At 42.0% G+C, this 20,237-nt stretch overlaps 1 protein-coding gene across 2 annotated transcripts in view; it reads right to left on the bottom strand.

Annotated features, from left to right (window-relative positions):
* LUZP1 (leucine zipper protein 1) overlaps positions 1–20,237 on the bottom strand; it is an 83,234-nt gene that overhangs the window by 5,827 nt on the left and 57,170 nt on the right. For both annotated transcript variants that reach the window (XM_082614000.1, XM_082613999.1), the window contains one exon: positions 56–3,234. In XM_082614000.1, coding sequence (XP_082470126.1) covers positions 56–3,115 — 3,060 coding nt within the window. In that variant the 5' untranslated portion in view covers positions 3,116–3,234. The remainder of the gene's footprint in view (positions 1–55; positions 3,235–20,237) is intronic.

The following is a 20,237-nucleotide window of genomic DNA, read 5'->3' on the forward strand; positions in this document are numbered from 1 at the left end:
GAGAAAAGGGGAAACTGGAAGGAGAACAAGAGAGAGGGAAAGAAGTGGGACTTACCATGCCTGCTAAGTGGTTCCAGGCTTCAGCTGTGACAGCATCTCCTACCCGATTCCGACGAGTGAGCACCTCTGACACGGTGAGGCTGCTTTGGGTCCTTCTGGAGGAGAGCTCGGGGGCGTCCCCTGAGTTGCCTACCCTTCGAGTGCCCTGCTCAGAAAGGTATGAGCTGGGCTGTTCAAGGTCTGAATAGTCTGTGGAAGATCTCTGGATATAGGTGTTGGTAGATTCCACATTTTTACCTATTCGAGTTGGGGGGTCTTCTAAAGAGTTCAAATCTCGCCTACTCTTCCAGGCATTTCTCACAGTAACGTGTCTGGCATCTGAAGAGCCCACTTCTAAAGGGCCACTATGGCTTTTCCACCTGATTGTCTCCGCTGTGGGTGCATGGCTATTCCTGTCCACAGGATCTGATGGCTTGATTATAATGCTGCTCCGAGAGACCACCGTTTCTGGCCTGTTCTTCGGGGCCCCATCTCCCATTCTTTCAGCTTCTGTGAACTGCAGCGTGATGTCATGTTTGTGAATGGAGAGCTCAAAGGGGGAGTTGACATGGTTACTAACCGACGTGAGCTCTGGCGGCCCAACCTGGATGTTGCTGGTGGATGTGTGCCTCTCCCGCGGGGCCTCGCCTAGAGTGGCTCTCGGGCTGCTGCTGTCAGAGGGGTAGATAGTTATACTGCTTGTCACTTTGCTTGGCCCTGGTTTGGAAGTAGACTTCTGTTTTTCCAATGTGGCCTCGGTTCCAGATCCTCCCATGACTTTTTTCACATCCTTATCAATGATGACAGGTTTGATGACGGCTCTAGATCGCAAGGCCTCTCTGGGGCTAAAGGGCCGCTGGCTTTTTACCCCGGCACCATTGGCCTCTGGGTGCTCCACGGCATTGGTGGAGCCTCTGACAGTTTTCCCAGATTCATTTTCTGTTCCCACATCTTTATCATTCTCAAAGAGGGAGGTTCTAAGTCCCCCTCGGGATTTGGCTTTTTCTCTAGAGTTGGGCTGTTGCTTGGGCTCTGGAGTAATGGTTGTGTTTACCAATTTGGCAGTAACAAGAGACACCATGTCCATATCGTCATCTGAGTCTGGCTTCTCTCTGCCACTGGATTTGATGACTCGACACCTCAGGGCCTCATGCTGACTACTGTCTTCCATCACAACTGCTATGGGTTGATCAACTCCTTCTTTATTTGGGGTTGAAAAGCCCTGAAGGATGTTCTCTTGGCTTCTGGAGCTATAAGGATACTTTGATAAAGGTGGAGCCTTGGAATTTGGGAAACTGGTATCAGCCTCTGGGCCATTGGCAGCCTTTTTCCCCTTAGAGAGCCCTTCTGAGGAAGATCTTCTAGATGTTGCCAGAGCTCCCATGGCCTTAGAACTGCCAGAGTCTGCAGCCTGAGTTATTTGACTTCCATTGCCAGGCACCTGCCCCCTCTTGCCAAAGAGGGCCTCAGTGGAGGTGTCAGAAGCCTTGTCACCTCTCCCTGATACGTCATTGGGAACAGATCCATGGGTGGTATCACTAAACGTTCGTGTCGTCTTCTCTACTTTCCCCTTCAGCCCACTCTCAGTACCTGGCTTGGGAGTGCCCTTCCAAGCTTTATTGTGCTCCTGAGCAGCTGGCGGGTAGCGGCTAAGCACTGACGGCTGTTCCCTGGACTTCTTCCCTTCACTCTGAGAGGAGCCAGATGCGAATCGATCTTCAGTTCTCTTTGTCTCCTGAGTCCCACTGTCTGCACCTGCCCCTGTGTTGGAAGCTTTGGCTGCCCTCCTGTTGGTAAAGCTGGGAGAGGAAACCTGCCTGTTGCTCAGAGGATAGTTTTCATTGTTGAGAACAAATTCCCTGTTTCGGTGCCTTTCCCGCTTATGCTGAGGGGACAGTTCCCGGGGTGTGTGCTTGGACACAGGTGCCTCATTCCCGTGCCCTCTAAACTTAGTCCTCTCGTGCCTGCCTTTGCTGGACAGGAAAGCATCTTCCCCTTCTACCTCCCCGTTCTCTAGTTCTTTCTGTTTCTTGATTTGTAGCTTTATCTCCTCCAGCTGGCTGGCTAAGAGTTTGTTTTTATTTTGTTCACTTAGGTAATTATCCTGAAGGTCATTATTTTTGGCCCTCATTTTCTTAAGCTCTTCCTCCAAAGATTCAAAATGTTTGATCTGTGTCTTAAGTTTCTCAATCTCTTGGGTAAGGTCTTTTACTTTGTTATCTTCCTGATTTCGGTTCTTTTCATTTTCTGATTTGTTTCTTGTTTCATTCTCTACCTGCTTTAGATAGTCCAGAGTTCCCTTCCTTCTTGATTCTTTGGATGGCAGTGTGGAAGAGATACCATCCTCAATTCGTAGGTCATTCCTTTCCAGAAGATTAGAAGCATTCCTTGCATAATCTCGGTTCACTTTTCTGTTCTGCTCCAATTTTTGAGTGAGCTCTTTTATCAGTTTCTCGTTTTCTTTCTCCTTTTCATTCAAGTATTTTCTCTCACTTACAAAGGTCAGAGTTAATGATTTCAGCTTTTCTAACTCTGACACTAAACTCTGCTCAGTTTTATCCAGCCGGTCCTCAGAAGATTCTAGTTCTTTCACTTTGACCCTGAGCATTTCCAGCTCAGAGGAGATTTTCTTTGTCAGGTTTCTCTCCTCATTCAGGCTCAAACACAGTTGGGTACAGTCATTCTTACTCCTGCTAAAGGCCTCCTCTAGCTTCTCCAGTTCAGCCATTCGTTTCTGAAGCCGCTCAATCTCAGATTTTAGCTCCCGGGTGAGGTTTTCCTCCTCTTCGAGTTTCTCCTTCATCTGCTGACAGAGATCCTCTGCTCTCTTAATTTCCTCATCTTTGCCTTCGATTCTCAGCACTCGCTGACGCAGCACTTCAATCTCAGCCAACATGCTCGAGTTGCTGCCTTCCGCCTGGATCACCTTGTCCTGGAGATCCAGGAGCTCATCCTCTGCTTTCTGGAGGTTTTTTGTGGCTTCCTCCAACTCATCAAGACGGCGGCTTAGACTCTGTAACTTAAACCGCAGGTGGCGGCTGGAAGCAGTATCCTTGTAGCTTGTAAATTCAGCCATGTCTACTGCCAGCCAATGTGGGCTCCTAGAGGCACCCAGTTCCACTCGAGGGGATGAGAAACGGTTACCTTTCTCTTGGCATCCACAACCTTCTTTGGCAGCTGGAGACCATTATCAGTCTACAGAAGAAAAGCAGAAAGCATGTCAGGCAGCAAATCTAAAATCTCCACTTCAGCTCCCAGTTGTAAAGAGTTCCCATATGTAATTCTTGTGCCTAGAACATGGCAGGTGTTGAAATTTGTTGAATGACTGAATTTGACTAAACCTGCAGGAAAACACTGGTTCTTTATGGCTGATGCCTAGTTTCACCCTAATGAAGAATGCCACCAATGGCAGCATGGCAAAAAGACACAGAAAAATGCCTCATTTACATGACCAACTGTTCGATATTCAGGAAGCAAAGTCCAACCCAAGAAGGATAAAAATAAAATCTGCACCTAGAAGCATCATAAGGATACAGCAGAATACCACAAGATATTTTAAAAGCAGTAAGGGGGGCGGGGAGCAAATATTCTGTGAAGAAATAACAACTGAACTGGATTCTCAGCAGAAACTTTTAAGTGGATGTCAAGAAGATAAAAGACATGATAACATCTTTAAAAGTTCTAAGAGAAAATAACTGTAACCTAGAAGTAAATCTCCTAGAAGTAAATACCAAGAGAAGCTATGAAAGAAAGATATAATTAGTCAGAAACACTTCAAGAACAAATAAAAGGAAAATAAAAATTTAAGTGTTTACCACTGAAAAAGCTATTGATAGACGAACTTCAGAATACAGAAACTGATCATTTAAAGAAGGCATTAGATGCAAGAAGGGAAAGAAATTAACCCAAACAAGCACTGATTCAGTTAAACAATAAAAATCAATTAGGGAGGGGCTTCCCTGGTGGCGCAGTGGTTGAGAGTCCGCCTGCCGATGCAGGGGACACGGGTTCGTGCCCCGGTCCGGGAGGATCCCACATGCCGCAGAGCGGCTGGGCCCATGAGCCATGGCCGCTGAGCCTGCACGTCCGGAGCCTGTGCTCCACAACGGGAGAGGCCACAACAGTGAGAGGCCCACGTACCGCAAAAAAAAAAAAAAAAAAAAAAAAAAAAAAATCAATTAGGGATTGGTTTTATCCTGCTCCTTCTTCCCAGAGTGGAACTGAAACACTAAACAATAATAACAGGTAAATCATAAAGAGAGAAATCAGAATTCAAGTGTTCTTAGAATATTATATTCTTTGCGAAGAGGATAGTGTTATTATAACTAACTTTAGACCTTGTTAAGAATAGATATTAAAAAAAAAGAATATATATTAATCATATATCTGATAAGGCATTAATAAGCAGAATATATAAAGAACTTCTACAACTTAACAATGAAAAAGAACCTGATTTAAAAATGGGAAAAGGACTTGAACAGACATTTCTCCAAAGATGATATCCAAGGACGACTACTATCAAAAAACAAAAAGTGTATAGATGTGGAGAACTGGAACCCTTGTACACTGTTGGTGGGAAAATGCTATAGCTACTATGGAAAAACATGATGGTGGTTCCTCAAAAAATTAAAAACTAATTACCATATGATCCAGCAATTCCACTTCTGGATATATATCCAAAAAATAAAGAATGATCTCAGAGGGATGTTTGCATACCTGTTTTTTTAAATTTTTCTTTTGGCCACACCGTGCAGCTTGCGGGATCTTACTTCCCCAACCAGGGATCGAACCCAGGCCCCTTGCAGTGGAAGCACAGAGTCCTAACCACTGGACTGCCAGGGAAGTCCCCATACCTATGTTCATAGCAGCATTTTCACAAGAGCCAAAAGGTGGAAGCAACCTAAATGTCCATCAGTGGATGAATGGATACACAAAATGTGGTTTATACATACAATGAAATGTTATTCAATCTTAAAAAGGAAGGAAATTCTGACGCTTCAACATGGATGCACCTTGAGGACATTGTACTAAGTGAAATAATCCAGTCACAAAAGACAAATACTATATGATTTCACTTATATGAGGTATCTGGAATAGTCAAATTCATAGAAACAAAGTAGAATGGTGATGGCCAGAGGCTGAGGGAAAGAGGAAATAGGGACTTGTTGTTCAATGGGTATAGAGTTCCAGTTCTGCAAGATAAAAAATGTTCCAGAGATTGGTTGGACAACAGTGTGTATATATACTTAACACTACTAAAAAAGTGTACATTTAAAAGTGGTTAAGATGATACATTTTATGTTATGCATTTTTTGCCAAAATAAAAAATAATTTTTAAAAACGTTAAGGCACAGAAGAAGTAAAATACATAGAGATGGTAGCGTATACTTTCAGTTTCTGGTCCAGCATGTAAGGAGCTTTCTAAAGTCATCACTTCTTCCTAACAAGTAAAAAGCTGAACAAACAAAATCAACAACTCTTCTTAGATCCATCAGAGAACTGAGGTTACAGAGAAAACTGCTTCCCCCAAAGTTAAACAGACAAGTGGATACAGAGAACACAATTTACCAGAGCAGAAATGCAGCAGTAGAAACCTCCACGGGAACTAATACCAGGGTAGGAAAACCTAAACTTCAACTGACAAACTTCTCGAGGCTCAGGGTGGACAACTCTGGGAGTCAAAAACAACAGGGGGTGTCTCAGTCTTAGGTGGGGGATGCACCACACTTTGTGAGCTTTACCTCCAGGAGCTGTACCAGGTTCCCACAGTGAAGATGGGAAAAAAAATCCTCTCATGCTTCCAGCTGGAGGAGGGTAAATTAACCATTTTGAAACCAGGGTCTAACCAGTTAGAGTCTTATCCGAGCCTAACTAACCTGGAGGAAGGAAAATACCCAACTCCAGCTACCTCTAACTTTCTACATGGCGGAAGGAATATGCCCAACTCCAGCCATCCTGTACCACCTAGGGGATGGGGTAGGGAGAAGGGTGGCACGTAGGACCTGACACTAAGAAGAACTTGTGAAATTCATAGCCCAGGGGCCCAGGCTTACTAAAAAACTGAGACCTAATCATGGGACAACAGGATACTTCCCCTTCCCCAACACTGTACCACAACATCACTAAAGGCCTACTTGCCTAAGTTATTTTTACCCAGGACATCATGTCCAGCTTTCAACAAAAAATTACAAGGCATACTAAAAGACAAAAACATAGTTTAAAGAAACAGAGCAAGCATCAGAACCAGACTCAGATATGGAAGAGCTGTTAGAATTATCAGACAGAAATTCAAAACGACTATGATTAATATGCTAAAGACTCTAATAGAAAAATTAGACAACATGCAAGAACATATGGGTAATGTAAGAAATAGAAATTATAGAAAAGAATCAAAAAGAAACGTTAGAGATCAAAAACACCAACAGAAATGAAAAATGCCTTTGTCTCATTAGTAAACTAGACACAGCTGGTAAAGAATCTCTGAGCTTGAGGATATGTCAGTAGAAACTTCTAAACCTGAAAAGCAAAGAGAAAGAATGACTGCAAAAAAAATGGAATAGAATATCCAAGAAGTGTGGGATAACTACAAGAAGTGTAACACAAGCGTAATGGGAATACCAGAAGAAGAAAGGAAGAGAAGAAAAATTTGAAGCAATAATGACAGAATTTCCCCAAATTAATGTCAGCACCAAACCACAGATTCAGGAAGCTCTGAACACCAAGCAGGATAAATGCTAAAAGAAAAACAAAAACAAAAACACTGAGGCATATCATATTCACACTACAGAAAATCAAAGATAAAGGAAAAATCCTGAAAGAACCCAGAGGAAAAAAACACCTTACCTACAGAGGAACAAAGATAAGAATTAACATCTGACTTCTCAGAAATCATGCAAGTGACAAGACAGTAGAGTGAAACGTTGACAGAAAACCACCACCAATCTAGACTGCTGTACCCTACAAAATTATCCTTCAAAAGTGAAGGAGACGGGGCTTCCCTGGTGGCGCAGTGGTTGAGAGTCCGCCTGCCGATGCAGGAGACACGGGTTCGTGCCCCGGTCCGGGAAGATCCCACATGCTGCGGAGCAGCTGGGCCCGTGAGCCATGGCCGCTGAGCTTGTGCGTCCGGAGCCTGTGCTCCACAACGGGAGAGGCCACAGCAGTGAGGGGCCTGTGTACCACAAAAAAAAAAAAAAAAAAGTGAAGGAGAGGGACTTCCCTGGTGGTCCAGTGGTAAAGAATCCACCTTCCAACGCAGGAGATGTGGGTTTGATCCCTGGTTGGGAACTAAGATCCCACATGCCACAGGGCAACTAAGCCCATGCGCCACAACTACTGAGCCCATGTGCCTCAACTAGAGAGCCTGTGTGCTGCAAACTACAGAGCCCACACACTCTGGAACTCACATGCCACAACTGCAGAGCCCTTGCACTCTGGAGCCTGTGTGCCACAACTAGAAAGAGAAAACCCATGCACCACAACTAGAGAGAACCCATGCGCCACAACAAAAGATCCCACGTGCCGCAACAAAGATCCCGCATGCTGCAACTAAGACCCAACACAGCCAAAAATAAAAAATAAATTTTAAAAACGTCAATTCCGAAAGTGAAGGAGAAATAAAGACTTTCTAGGACAAATAAAAATTGAGGGGATCTGTTGCCAGTTGACCCACCTTACAAAAAATGTTAAAAGAAGTTCTTCAGTAAGAAGGAAAATAATATAGGTCAAAAACTCAGAACACATAAAAAAAAAGGACGAGCATTAGAGAAGGAATAAGTCCAAGTAAAATGAAATTTTTAATTGTTCCTATTCTTAATTTATGTAACAGATAATAATTTTTCAAAATAATAATAGCAATAATGCCACAACTACTGAAGCCCGCACGCCTACAGCCCATGCTCCACAATAAGAGAAGCCACCGCAGTGAGAAGCCTGCGCACCACGGTGAAGACTAGCCCCCACTCACGCGACTAGAGAAAGCCCAGGTGCAGCAACGAAGACCCAATGCAGCCAAAAATAAATTTTTTTAACAAAAACCCACTTTAAATTTTAATAAAGACACATATAGATTAAAAGTAAAGGGATCGAGAAAGATATACCATATAACACTAATCAAAAGAAAGCTGGAGTAGCTACGTTAATTTCAGATAGCAGATTTCAGAACAAGAAATGTTATCAAGGGGAAAGGGGGATATCACATAATGATGAAGGGGTCAATTCTCCAAGAAGACAATAGTCCTTAATGTGTATGTGCATCAAAATGTGTGAGGCAAAAACTGATAGAACTGCAAGGAGGAATAGATAAATCAATTACTATAGCTGGAGAGTTCAACACCTCTCTATGATAAATGGACAGATCCAGCAGGCAGAAAATCAGTAAGGACATAGCTGAACTCAGCAACACCATCAATCAACTGGATATAATGGACATCTATAGACTATTTCATCCAACAACAAAATAAACATTCTTCTCAAGTTCACATGGGACATTCACCAAGACAGACTACATTCTGGGTCGTAAAAATACACCCAAACAAGTTTAAAAGAAACTATACAGTGTCTACTCCCAGACCACAATGGAATGGAACTAGAAATCAGTACCAGAAAGATAGCTGGAATTCCAAAATATGTGGAGATTAAACAACACACTTCTAAATAACACATGGGTCAAAGAAGAAATCTCAAGAGAAATGTTTTAAGTATTTTGAACCAAATGAAAATGAAATACAACTTTATCAAAAGTTGTGGGGTGTAGTAAACACAATGCTTAGAGGCAAATTTATAGCACTGAATGAATATATTAGTAAAGAATGAAGATCTACAATCAATAATTCCTATCTTAGGGAACTAGAAAAAAGAAGAACAAATTAAAACCAAAGTAAGCTGAAGAAAAGAAATAATAAAAATTAGAGTAGAAATCAATAAAACTGAAAACAAAATCAATAGAGAAAAAAAATCAATGAAACCAAAAGCTGGTTCTTTGAAAATATCAATAAAATCAATCAGCCTCTTGCCAGGCTAACTAAGAAAAAAAAAGAAAACACAAATTACTAATAACCCAATGCAGGGGGCCCAGGTTTGATCCCTGGTCAGGGAACTAGATCCCACATGCATGCTGCAACTAAGAGTTCGCATGCCACAACTAAGGAGCCCACCTGCCACAACTAAGACCTGGCACAACCAAATAAATAAATATTTTTTTAAAAAAATATGAAAGAGGGACATCACTACAGATCCCATGGAAGAAAGAGGGACATCACTACAGATCCCATGGAAAGAGGGACATCACTACAGATCCCATGGACCCTAAAAGGATAATAAAGGAATATTATGAATAACTCTATGCACACAAACTTGATAGCTTAGATGAAATCAATTTCTTGAAAGACACAATCTACCAAGACTCACACAAGAAGAAAAAGACAATCTTAATAGACCTTATCTATTAAATAAATTGAATCAATATTTAATAACCTTGCAAAACAGAAAGCACCAGGCCCATCATTTCACTGACGAAATTATACCAAGAAATTATACCAAGTATCTACAACCTCTTCCAAAAATAGAAGCAAAGGGAATACTTCCTAACTTGTCCTTTGATGCCACATTACATTAACAACAAAAGCAAAGACATTACAAGAAAAGAAAACTACAGCCCAATATCTCTCGTGAACACAGATGCAAAAATCCTTATGAAATATTAGTAAATGAAATCCAACACTGTATAAAAATAATTATACACCATAACTAAGTGTGATTTGTCCCAGGTATGCAGGGCTGGTTCAGTATTCAAAAGTCAATAAATGAAATCCACCACACTGACAGGTTAAAGAAGAAAAATCACATGATCATATTAATAGATGCAAAAAAGCACTTGACAAAATTCAATACCCATTCATAATAAAAACTCAGCAAACTAGGAACAGAGGGGAACCTCCTCAACTTGATAAAGAACATCTACAAAAAACCCTACAGATAACATCATACCTAATTGTGGGAAGTCCAAAGCTTTGTCGCCAAGATCAAGAACAAGGCAAGGACGTCCCCTCCTATCACAGCTTCTCAAAATTTACTGAAGTCCTAGCTAACACAGTAAGACAAGAAAAGAGAAGAAAAGGTATACTGATAGGGAAAGAAGAAATAAAACTGTCTTTGTTCACAGATGACATGACTGTCTTATGTAGAAAATCCAAATGAATCAACAAAAAAACTCCTGGAACTAATAAGCAATTATAACTATAGCAAGGTTGCAGGATATAAATAAGGTTAACATACAAAAGTTAATTTCCTGTATATACCAGCAATGAACATGTGGAATTCAAAATTGAAAACACAATACCCTTTGTATTAGCACCTCCTAAAATGAAATACACAGGTATAAATCTCACAGTATGTACAAGATCTATATGAAGAAAACCACAAAACTCTGATGAAGAACTAAATAAATAAAAAGATACTCCATGTTCGTGGATTCTAACACTCAATATTACCCAAATTCAGTTCTTCCCAATTTGACCTCTAGATTCAATGCAATCTCAATCAAAATCCCAGCAAGTTATTTTGTGGATATAGACAAATGGATTCTAAAATTTGCATGGAGAGGCAAAAGACCCAGTACAGCCAATGCTATATTGAAGAACAACAAAGTTGGAGAACTGATGCTACCCAACTTCAAGACTCACTATAAAAGCTACAATATTCAAGACTGTGTGATACTGGTGAGAGAAAAGACAAATAGGTTAATGGAACAGAACAGAGAGCCCAGATATAGACCCACAGAAATATGGTCACCTGATCTTTGACAAAGATGCAAGGGCAATACAACAGAAAGACAGTCCTTTCAACAAATGGTGCTAGAACAAATTGGACATTCACGTGCAAAACTATCAATATGGACACAGACCTTACACCCTTCACAAACACTAACTTGAAATGCGTCACAGCCCTAAATGTAATACATAAAACACCTAGAAGATATCATAAGGAGAATACCTAGCGACCCTGGGTTTGGCTGTGACTTGTTAGATACAACACCAAAGGTACAATTCATGAAAGGAGTAATTGATAAAATGAACTTCATTAAAATCAAAAACTGCTCTGCAAAAGACAATGTCAAGAGAATGAGAAGACAAGCCACAGACTGAAGGAAAAAAAACTTGCAAAGGACACGTCTGATAACAATACGAAAATCTGATTTTAAAATGGGCCAAATACCTTAACAGCCACTTCACTAAAGAAGATCTACAGGTGGCAAATGAGCTTATGAAAAGATGCTCCAACATCACCTGTCATCAGGGAAATGCAAATTTAAAGTTACCACTACACCAAATGCTAGTAAGGATGTGAACAACAGGAATTCTTGCTAGTGCAGATGCAAAATGGTACAGCCACTTTTAGAAGACAGTTCGGTGGTTTCTTAAACAACTAAACATACTCAGCCACGTGACGCAGCAATAGCACAGATAAGATGCAAACTATTATATACCGAATGGATAAACCACCAGGTCCGGATGTATAGCACAGGGAACCACAGTCAATACCCTGCGATAAACCATATGTATACGTAACGGAATCACTTTGCTGTACGACAGAAACTAACGCAACACTGTAAATCAGCTCTACTTCAATAGGACAACGTTTTAAAAATAGTATTCCAAAAACAACAAAAAGAGCACAATAGTCCATCTACGGTGAGAGGCAGGGAGGCAGAGTATATGGTACCAGTGTTAGTGGGTAGGTAGGAAGGAAGGCGTGGTGGCAAGAGTCCAATAAAGTTCTCTCCTGACTGTTTTTGCTTTTTCACTGAAGTAGAAAGCAAGATCATCATCTTCAAATGATGACAAGGGCAGGGGGTAGAGTAGTACAGGTTTCAGAAATGGTCATCTAGGTGAATGGAGAATAGAATGATTGCCAGGCAACATTAAGGGCCCACTTGAAATTCATGGTTATGATTTAAAGTGAAAACCAATCAGCAAGGTTGTATTTTTATATTCAGTCTTGTTCTGCTGGCCAGATGAAGGCACAGAGGAGAGAGAGAATTGGACTGAAAACAGGGTTGGAAGTTTGCAAATGTAACAAAGCAAGAAAAGAGTGAGGAACTTATAGGTGTGCACAAGGGAGCTTCAGTAAAGAGAAACACGAACATCAAGAACATGTGAAGAACAGTGTAAATGTAATAGGGCCAATGAATTGAAGGTACCAATGAGGACTGAAGGATCGTTGGAGTCAGGATACTAGGAGGAATGAGCTTGAAAGACAGGAGACGGTAATCAGAGAGGGACCTCAGGGAATTGAAATTATCAAGGAGTTGCAGTAATTGATAATGTCAAGAACTAAGGTATGAATAGGCGAGCACAGAGGATGATTTTCAGGGCAGTAAAACTACTCTGTATGATACTATAATGGTGGATACATGTCATTATACATTTGTCCAAACTCACAGGATGTACAACACCAAGAGTGAACCCGAATGCAAACTATGGACTTCGGGTGAACATGATGTGTGTGGAGGTTCATCAACTGTAACAAATGTACATGGGAGATGTTGATAATGGGGGGGAACCTGAGGAGGGAAATGGACAGGGGGTATATGGGAAATTGCTGTAAATCGAAAACTGCTCCAAAAAAGCAGTCTTAACTTTTTGAAAGTTAAAAAACTAAAGTATGATTCTGGTAATGCCAGGTACAGAGAGAGGTGAGATCACTGGAAGAGAGAAATACTGAGAGGCAAAGGTGTTGCAAGGATTCCTGAAGTGTACATTGAAAGCCCACAAATTAACAGGACTAGTGCTGCAAATAGTGACATTAAACAAGAAACAATAGTCATCGAGAAATGAGAGGCGGTGACCCTGGGGTTCAATATGACAGCGACAATAAGGGCACTGGGTGATGCAGTCTGATATTACATTTAAACCTAGGAGAAAGGATGCAGGGAACAAGGTCTGAGCCATAAGAAAAAAACAGCCTCCATCTGAGAGAAAAATGGACTCAACAATGATCCCATGAGAAAGCTCAGGGCAAAAGAGAAATAACCTGGGGCTTCCCAGGTGGCGCAGTGGTTGAGAGTCCACCTGCCGATGCAGGGGACACGGGTTCGTGTCCCGGTCCGGGTAGATCCCACATGCCGCAGAGCGGCTAGGCCCCGTGAACCATGGCCGCTGAGCCTGCGCGTCCGGAGCCTGTGCTCCGCAACAGAGAGGCCACAACAGTGAGAGGCCTGCGTACCGCAAAAAAAAAAAAAAAGAGAGAGAAACAACCTCAAGCCGGATTTGAGGAGATGCTAAATGCCACTTCTCTCCAACCCCAAGATCTCCTCCATCAATTGCACTTAAAGCCTAGAGCCACCAGGTGGAGCCCATGCTCAGCTTTTAAGAAACACCAAGGCCTCCGCGGTGTTGGAAATAACAGGGCCTGCCTCCCTCCTTCAGCCTCTCCATCGCCCAGCTCCCTGACTATTCTTCCCTCTCCACCACTCGGCTTCTCTGGGTACTGTCTTTCTGTCTTCTCACCTGTGCCTCCTTTGGTCTCCCCTTCTCCTCCTTTTTCCAGCTTACAGGCTTCCTCATTCCCAAAACTGGAGAGGAAAAAAAACCCCTACATTTATATATTATTTATAAGAAAGAAACCTTTTCCCTTATTCCCATCTACTTTTCCTAGATACAAAAAGAAACTTGTTTTTGGCCTTTTGTCTAGTGGTACAGTAAAACAAAAAAAAATTCTTAACTACCAATTTTTTTTTTTTTTGCGGTACGAGGGCCTCTCACTGTTGTGGCCTCTCCCGTTGCGGAGCACAGGCTCCGGATGCACAGGCTCAGTGGCCAGTAGCAGGCTCAGTAGCCGCTCCATGGCATGTGGGATCTTCCCGGACCAGGGCACGAACCCGTGTCCCCTGCATCGGCTGGCGGACTCTCAACCACTGCGCCACCAGGGAAGCCCCTTAACTACCAATTTTATACACAGGGTGGAGGGGATGGGGGATTGAACTAAGTAGGAGCCATAAACCACTTTTAAATGAGTAGATACAAAAGATCTGTACTGGCATAGCAGTTATTGGAGGACAAATGATATATGATGCTTCTATAATACAAAGAGCTTTAAACAGCTTATCCTCATAAGTATGCTAGACAGTCATTAAATTGTATACTTTAAAGAGAGGAACCTTATGATACATAAATTATATCTTAAGGTGTTTAAAACAAAACAAAACAAAAAAAAAAAAAACAGCTTACCCCAAACTGAAACATTCTCCTCAACAAGTCTTATTTATACTACATAAACAAATCTCTTTTTTAGAGAGGAAAATGTTAAACTTAAGTACAGCCCCATCTATAAATTATATTTCTGAATTAGTAGAGTCCAGGAATTACATTGCTTTTTTATTCATTTGGCTTTTAGTGCCAATTTTATATGTTCTGTTCAAGACTCTGATATGAATCAACCAGGGTAGCACAAGGAATGAAGAAGCGAAACTCACTGAATATACAGCAAATACTTACTGAAATGTATAGAGAAGAGAGTTATCACACGCCACTACTCAAAATCCTTTAAAGGGCCTTATTGCTCAGGACAAAGCCCACACTCCCCATACGGCACGTGAAGTCCTCACGATCCAGCCTCGTCTTCAAACACCGCGTAGCTCTGCACTCTCAACAATCCACAAACCTTGCACTCTCTCTCACCTCCAGGCCTTCACTAGCTTGATAATACTTCCTTCTCATTTTTTCAAATCCCACCTTAGGCAGAACCTCCTCCTGGAAGCTCCTGGAGCACCTCCTTCCTGAAACCCTAGGCTAGATCAGGGCGCCTCTTTCTTGAACTTTAGTCTGCTGTATTGGTCCCATCACAGCACTTATCACAATGTATTCAAGTTTTATTTACTCATTTTATCTCTCCAACTTGTTTCTTTTTCACCACTGTATTCTCAGCACCCAGCAGGAAGCCTAGCACATAAATTAATGCTTAAAATTCGATGAATGAATAGGGCTGAAGGAGCCCCCTAATTATTAAATGGCTGGTCAGCCCTTTGGCACTAACCATTAACAGAAAATAATAAAAATGATGTCAAGGAGCTACTTACTCATGGATTACAATGGAGAAAACAACTGACAATAACAGATACAGCCAGCACAGATATCAGGTCCCGTGGTAATGCTCTGAAAGGTCTCGTCCCAAGCCCCAGGCCACTTGCACAGTGCTTCTCCCAGTTGGACAATGACCCATCTGGCTTTCAGGTCTATGCCATGGAAATACGACATAAATACCAGAAAACCACACCACTCATAGAGGTTCTAATTATTGGAGCAAGTGTTGAAGCAGAAAATATTTCTGGATCTTCTTCCACTCATTAGAATGGGATTTCATAGCCAAAACACAGCTAAAAGATCATTTAGTCCACTGAATTTCAAACCAGACTGAGCAAACCCCTTCCAGAGTCACCTGGGAAAAGAGAGCAGGGGCGAAGGTCTGAGCAGGCTGACTCAGGCTCCCTCTCTCACTCAGTCAACCAGAGCAACTGATTTCAGCTTCTTAACATATTGGTCTTCCCCCAAATGACTGTCACGAAAGAGTTCTACCGCTTTTATTTAAAATAAAACTGCCTGTTTGGCCCAGTCCCCTTATTTTAAAAATGAAGGAACTGAGACTCAATATTTCTCCAGCAACTTAGCAAAGCCAAGGACTTTAGTCTCCTGACTCTACCCAGGACTCTTCCCATTGTGTAAAAGCACTTCCCTACAAATTCTTGAGCATTTTTACAAAGTGAGGCATTCTGATTATACATAGACCAATAAAAACAGAAAGGTATGAAGGGAACAAATAAAGGACAACCCCAAATTGAGCATGACTGCACTACAGACAATATAGTAAGGACTTTAAGTACATGCTTTCTCTAGGAATCCCAGATCTATCTACTTGAACAAATTACTTCTCTGAGGTTTTCTCATCCATACAAAGACAACATGTAATCCCCCGGCATGTAAAGCACTTAGCAGAATGCCTTGCACATAAGTCACAACAAACAGTAGCTATTACTATTATTCTACTCAGCCTTCACAATAACCTTATGGGATCAGTACCCTCAAACTTGCCCAAGGTCACACAGCTAGTAAGGACAGCCAGATGGTGAACCCAAGTCTAGTTCCAAAGACCATATTCCTTTAAGAATGCTACCCTGTTTGGCCAAGTCATTGATCTTCTCCATGTCTCAGACCCTTCCTCTGAGAAAATAAAAGAATATCAACCCCACCTACCTCCCAGCAAAAGTTAAAGTCAGCAAAAGCTCTCTGAAAAGTTCTGTGCATACCTAAGGTAAGTTTCACTAGGCAGAATCCTCCTAAAAAGAGAGACTCACTAAAATCAGCCCTTCTACCCAGGGTAAATAAGGAAATGGATCGAAAATGAGGTTAGAGTTTCACTTATCTCTGACCTTTTGGCCCTAAGCACAGCCAGAGAAAGAAATGCTTTGCCACCTCCAGGACCATCCACAAAGGGAAGAGACAGATGCCCCTCTTTCCAGTCTTCTGCATTCCCCATCAAGTATGTTTATCCAGGTAAAATGCATTTATTTAGTAGACATCTATGGAACATCTATAATGCACCCAGCATTTTGCCAAGTGCTAGAGAGAGATCATTAAGACCCAACCCTTGCCTTCAAGGAATCAGAAAGCTAGAACCAATTATAAAATAAGAATAAAGAGGGGCTTCCCTGGTGGCGCAGTGGTTGATAGTCCTCCTGCCAATGCAGGGGACACGGGTTCATGCCCCAGTCCGGGAAGATCCCACGTGCCGCGGAGCGGCTGGGCCCGTGAGCCATGGCCGCTGAGCCTGCGCGTCCGGAGCCTGTGCTCAGCAATGGGAGAGGCCGCAGCAGTGAGAAGCCCGCGTACCGCAAAAAAAAAAAAAAAAAAAAAAAAAGAATAAAGAAGCCTCTCTGACTTCCCTGGTGGCGCAATGGTTAAGAATCTGCCTGCCAATGCAGGGGACATGAGTTTGAGCCCTGGTCCGGGAGGATCCCACATGCCGCGGAGGAAATAGGCCCGTGCGCCACAACTACTGAGCCTGCGCTCTACAGCCCACAAGCCACAACTACTGAGCCCCAATGCCACAACTACTGAAGCCCGTGCACCTAGAGCCCGTGCTCCACAACAAGAGAAGCCACCACAATGAGAAGCCCATGCACCACAAAGAAGAGTAGCCCCCGCTCACTGCAACTAGAGAAAGCCCATGCGCAGCAACGAAGACCCAATGCAGCCAAAAATAAATAAATAAAAACAAATAAACAAACACATTTATTTTAAAAATAAATAAATATGTGCACCTGAAAAAAAAAACATTAACTATATTAGGTGACATTGCTAAAATCACTTATCATTTCTAGTAACTGTTGCAGATTCCTTTAGATTTTCTACATATATGGTATGTCTTCTGCAAATAATGACTATTTAGCCTTTTCTTTTCTAAATTGTGAGACACTTGTTTTCCCCAAATACAATGTTGAAGTAAAATGATGAGAGTGGACATACTGCTTTGCTATTGACCTTGGGTGGGGGAAGGATTCAGTATTTCAGTGTTACTTATAATGTTTACTAGAGGTTTTCTGGTAAATGTCATTCATCAGATTGAGGACGTACCTTTTCATTTCTAATTAGCTGATTTTTCTTTTCTTTTTAATCATGTAGGGTGTGGAATTTTATCCAATGGTTTTCTTTTGCATCAACTTAAATGATCATGTTGATTTTCTCCTTTATTCAATTAATATTGTGAATTAAAGTGATTTTTTGAAATGTTAAACCAACCTTGCATTCACAGGATAAACCAAACTTGATTATGTGTTATTATGTTTTTATATGTTGCTGGATTTATTTCCTAATATTTTTATTATATATGTTTTATAAAAGCTTTACTGAGGTATAAGTGAGAAATAAAAATTATATATATATATAAAAAAAGAGGCCTCCCTGACCATCTCACAAAACATAGCACCCACTCTTCTGCTCTGTCCTCTTACCCTGCTTCTTTTCACTTAGTACATTTCACCACCTGATGTATGTACACTAGAAGCTCAGAAGAAGTGATTAATTGTACCCAAGAGTGGGGTCTGGGAAGGAAATTGTTTATATTAAGCCTCAGAAATCATGGGAAAGTGAAGGGACGAGTAGTCCATTCTTTAATGCCAACTTCCTCCCCCCGCCCAACACACACACCAGTGTCTAACTCAGTTCCAACTCATACTAGAAAGATACATCACTGACTGTCTCTCATTCAGACCTCCTTTCTGCCAAAGGTCTTGAACCCAGTTCCAAGTGGCCCTATCCAACATTTTGGAGGCTAGCTCTTTTTCCTGTCCTAGTGGGCCAGGAAGGTCTGAAATAGTACAGAATCAAACTTGCCCTGCCCTTTCCCCCAACACAGCTGCCATGATTCACTTCCTGTTCCCAACAGTCATTTAAAGTAGGGAATCAGCAAACTTTTTCTGTCAAGTTTGATAGTATCCATATAAGTATACAACTTAGTTTGATAGCAAATATTTTAGGCTTTGTAAGGCCTAAGGTCTCTGTCCCAACGACTCAACTCTGCCATTGTAGTGTGAAGCAGCCACACACAATACATAAGCAAGTGACATGGCTGTGTTTCAACTAAACTTTATTTACAAAAATAGGCAGTGGGCCTGTGGACCACAGTTTGCCAGTCCCTGATCTAAAGGAAAATGGGAAAACTATTTTAAAGCAGCTTCCTCCTGACAATCTCTAGTTACCTGTCTTAAAACCTTCAGCTGGGGGCTTCCCTGGTGGCGCAGTGGTTGAGAGTCTGCCTGCTGATGCAGGGGACACGGGTTCGAGCCCTGGTCTGGGAGGATCCCACGTGCCGCGGAGCGGCTGGGCCCATGAGCCACAACTACTGAGCCTGCGCGTCTGGAGCCTGTGCTCCGCAACAAGAGAGGCTGCGATGGTGAGAGGCCCGCGCACCGCAATGAAGAGTGGCCCCCCGCTTGCCGCAACTAGAGAAAGCCCTCGCACAGAAACGAAAACCCAGCGCAGCAAAAATAAATAAATTAATTAATAAACTCCTACCCCCAACATCTTCAAAAATATATATATATATATATTAAAAAAAAAAAAAAAAAAAAAAAAAACCTTCAGCTGTCCACATCTCACCAGCACTTCTTGTTTCCATTTTATTTCTGGACTTAAATGATTTTTCCCAGAATCACAAATTCATGTATTTTAGATATGCAAACCTCAGGGTTGGGAGCCCAACTAGTATGTAGAGATTCTCCAGGTTGGAAAGGATTTAGAGATCATCTGATCCAACTTCCCACTCAATGAAGAAATTATCTAGCAAGTAGTCATTCAGCTCCTATTCAATGACAGGAAGGGTACTCATTTCCTCCCAAGGGAGCTCATTTCATCTTCGGACAGCTCTAAGCTAAGATATTCTACTTGTTTCTTCTTAGCACATTTTACCACTTAACTGCTTGAGAATTTATTTACCGTGTGACTCTTTTTACTAGATTGTAAGATCTATGAGATCAGAAACATGTTTCTTTGTATTTGCTGCTGTTTTTTACTGCTGTGTCTCCAGCACTTGGCACAGTGGTACATAAAGGGTATAAAGTAATTGTTTACAGGGAGGAAGGAAGGGAGGGCAGGCAAACAAAACAATGCTGCATTTGGGGAACTTTAAGTAACTCAGCAGTACTGACATGACAGGCACAGGGGGAGGAGGAGAGCAGGTAACTGATATGGTTGAGTGCAACAGAGAAGCCCTTGAAATCTCACAGCAAGTGCAGAGGCTGAGGTGGTCGTGTCTGAGGACCAAGTTTAGAATTCCCCCTTTCTCCCTTTTCCTCTTCCTTCCAAGCCTCCCCTGCACCATTCTGATGGTGATCATCTGTCACTGCAGTTTTCTGAAGCCTCTTCAAACAGGCTCTCCACCAACAAAAAGTGCACAGCCCTAAAACCTCTAGATAGAGTATCCCCCCTTACCCACGGGGGATATGTTTCAAGACCCCTGGTGGATGCCTGAAACCACACACAGTACAGAACCCTATATGTATTATGTTTTCTCCTAGACAGTTAACCCTTGAACAATGTGAGGGTTAGGGGCAACGACCTTCCGAGCACTCAAAATCCATGTATAACTTACACTTGGCCCTTCATATAGGTAGTTCCTCCATACACGCAGTTCCTCTGTATCCTGAG

Source organism: Mesoplodon mirus (assembly GCF_964341445.2).
Source record: "Mesoplodon mirus genome assembly, chromosome: 3".
Classification (NCBI taxonomy): Eukaryota; Metazoa; Chordata; class Mammalia; order Artiodactyla; family Ziphiidae; genus Mesoplodon; species Mesoplodon mirus.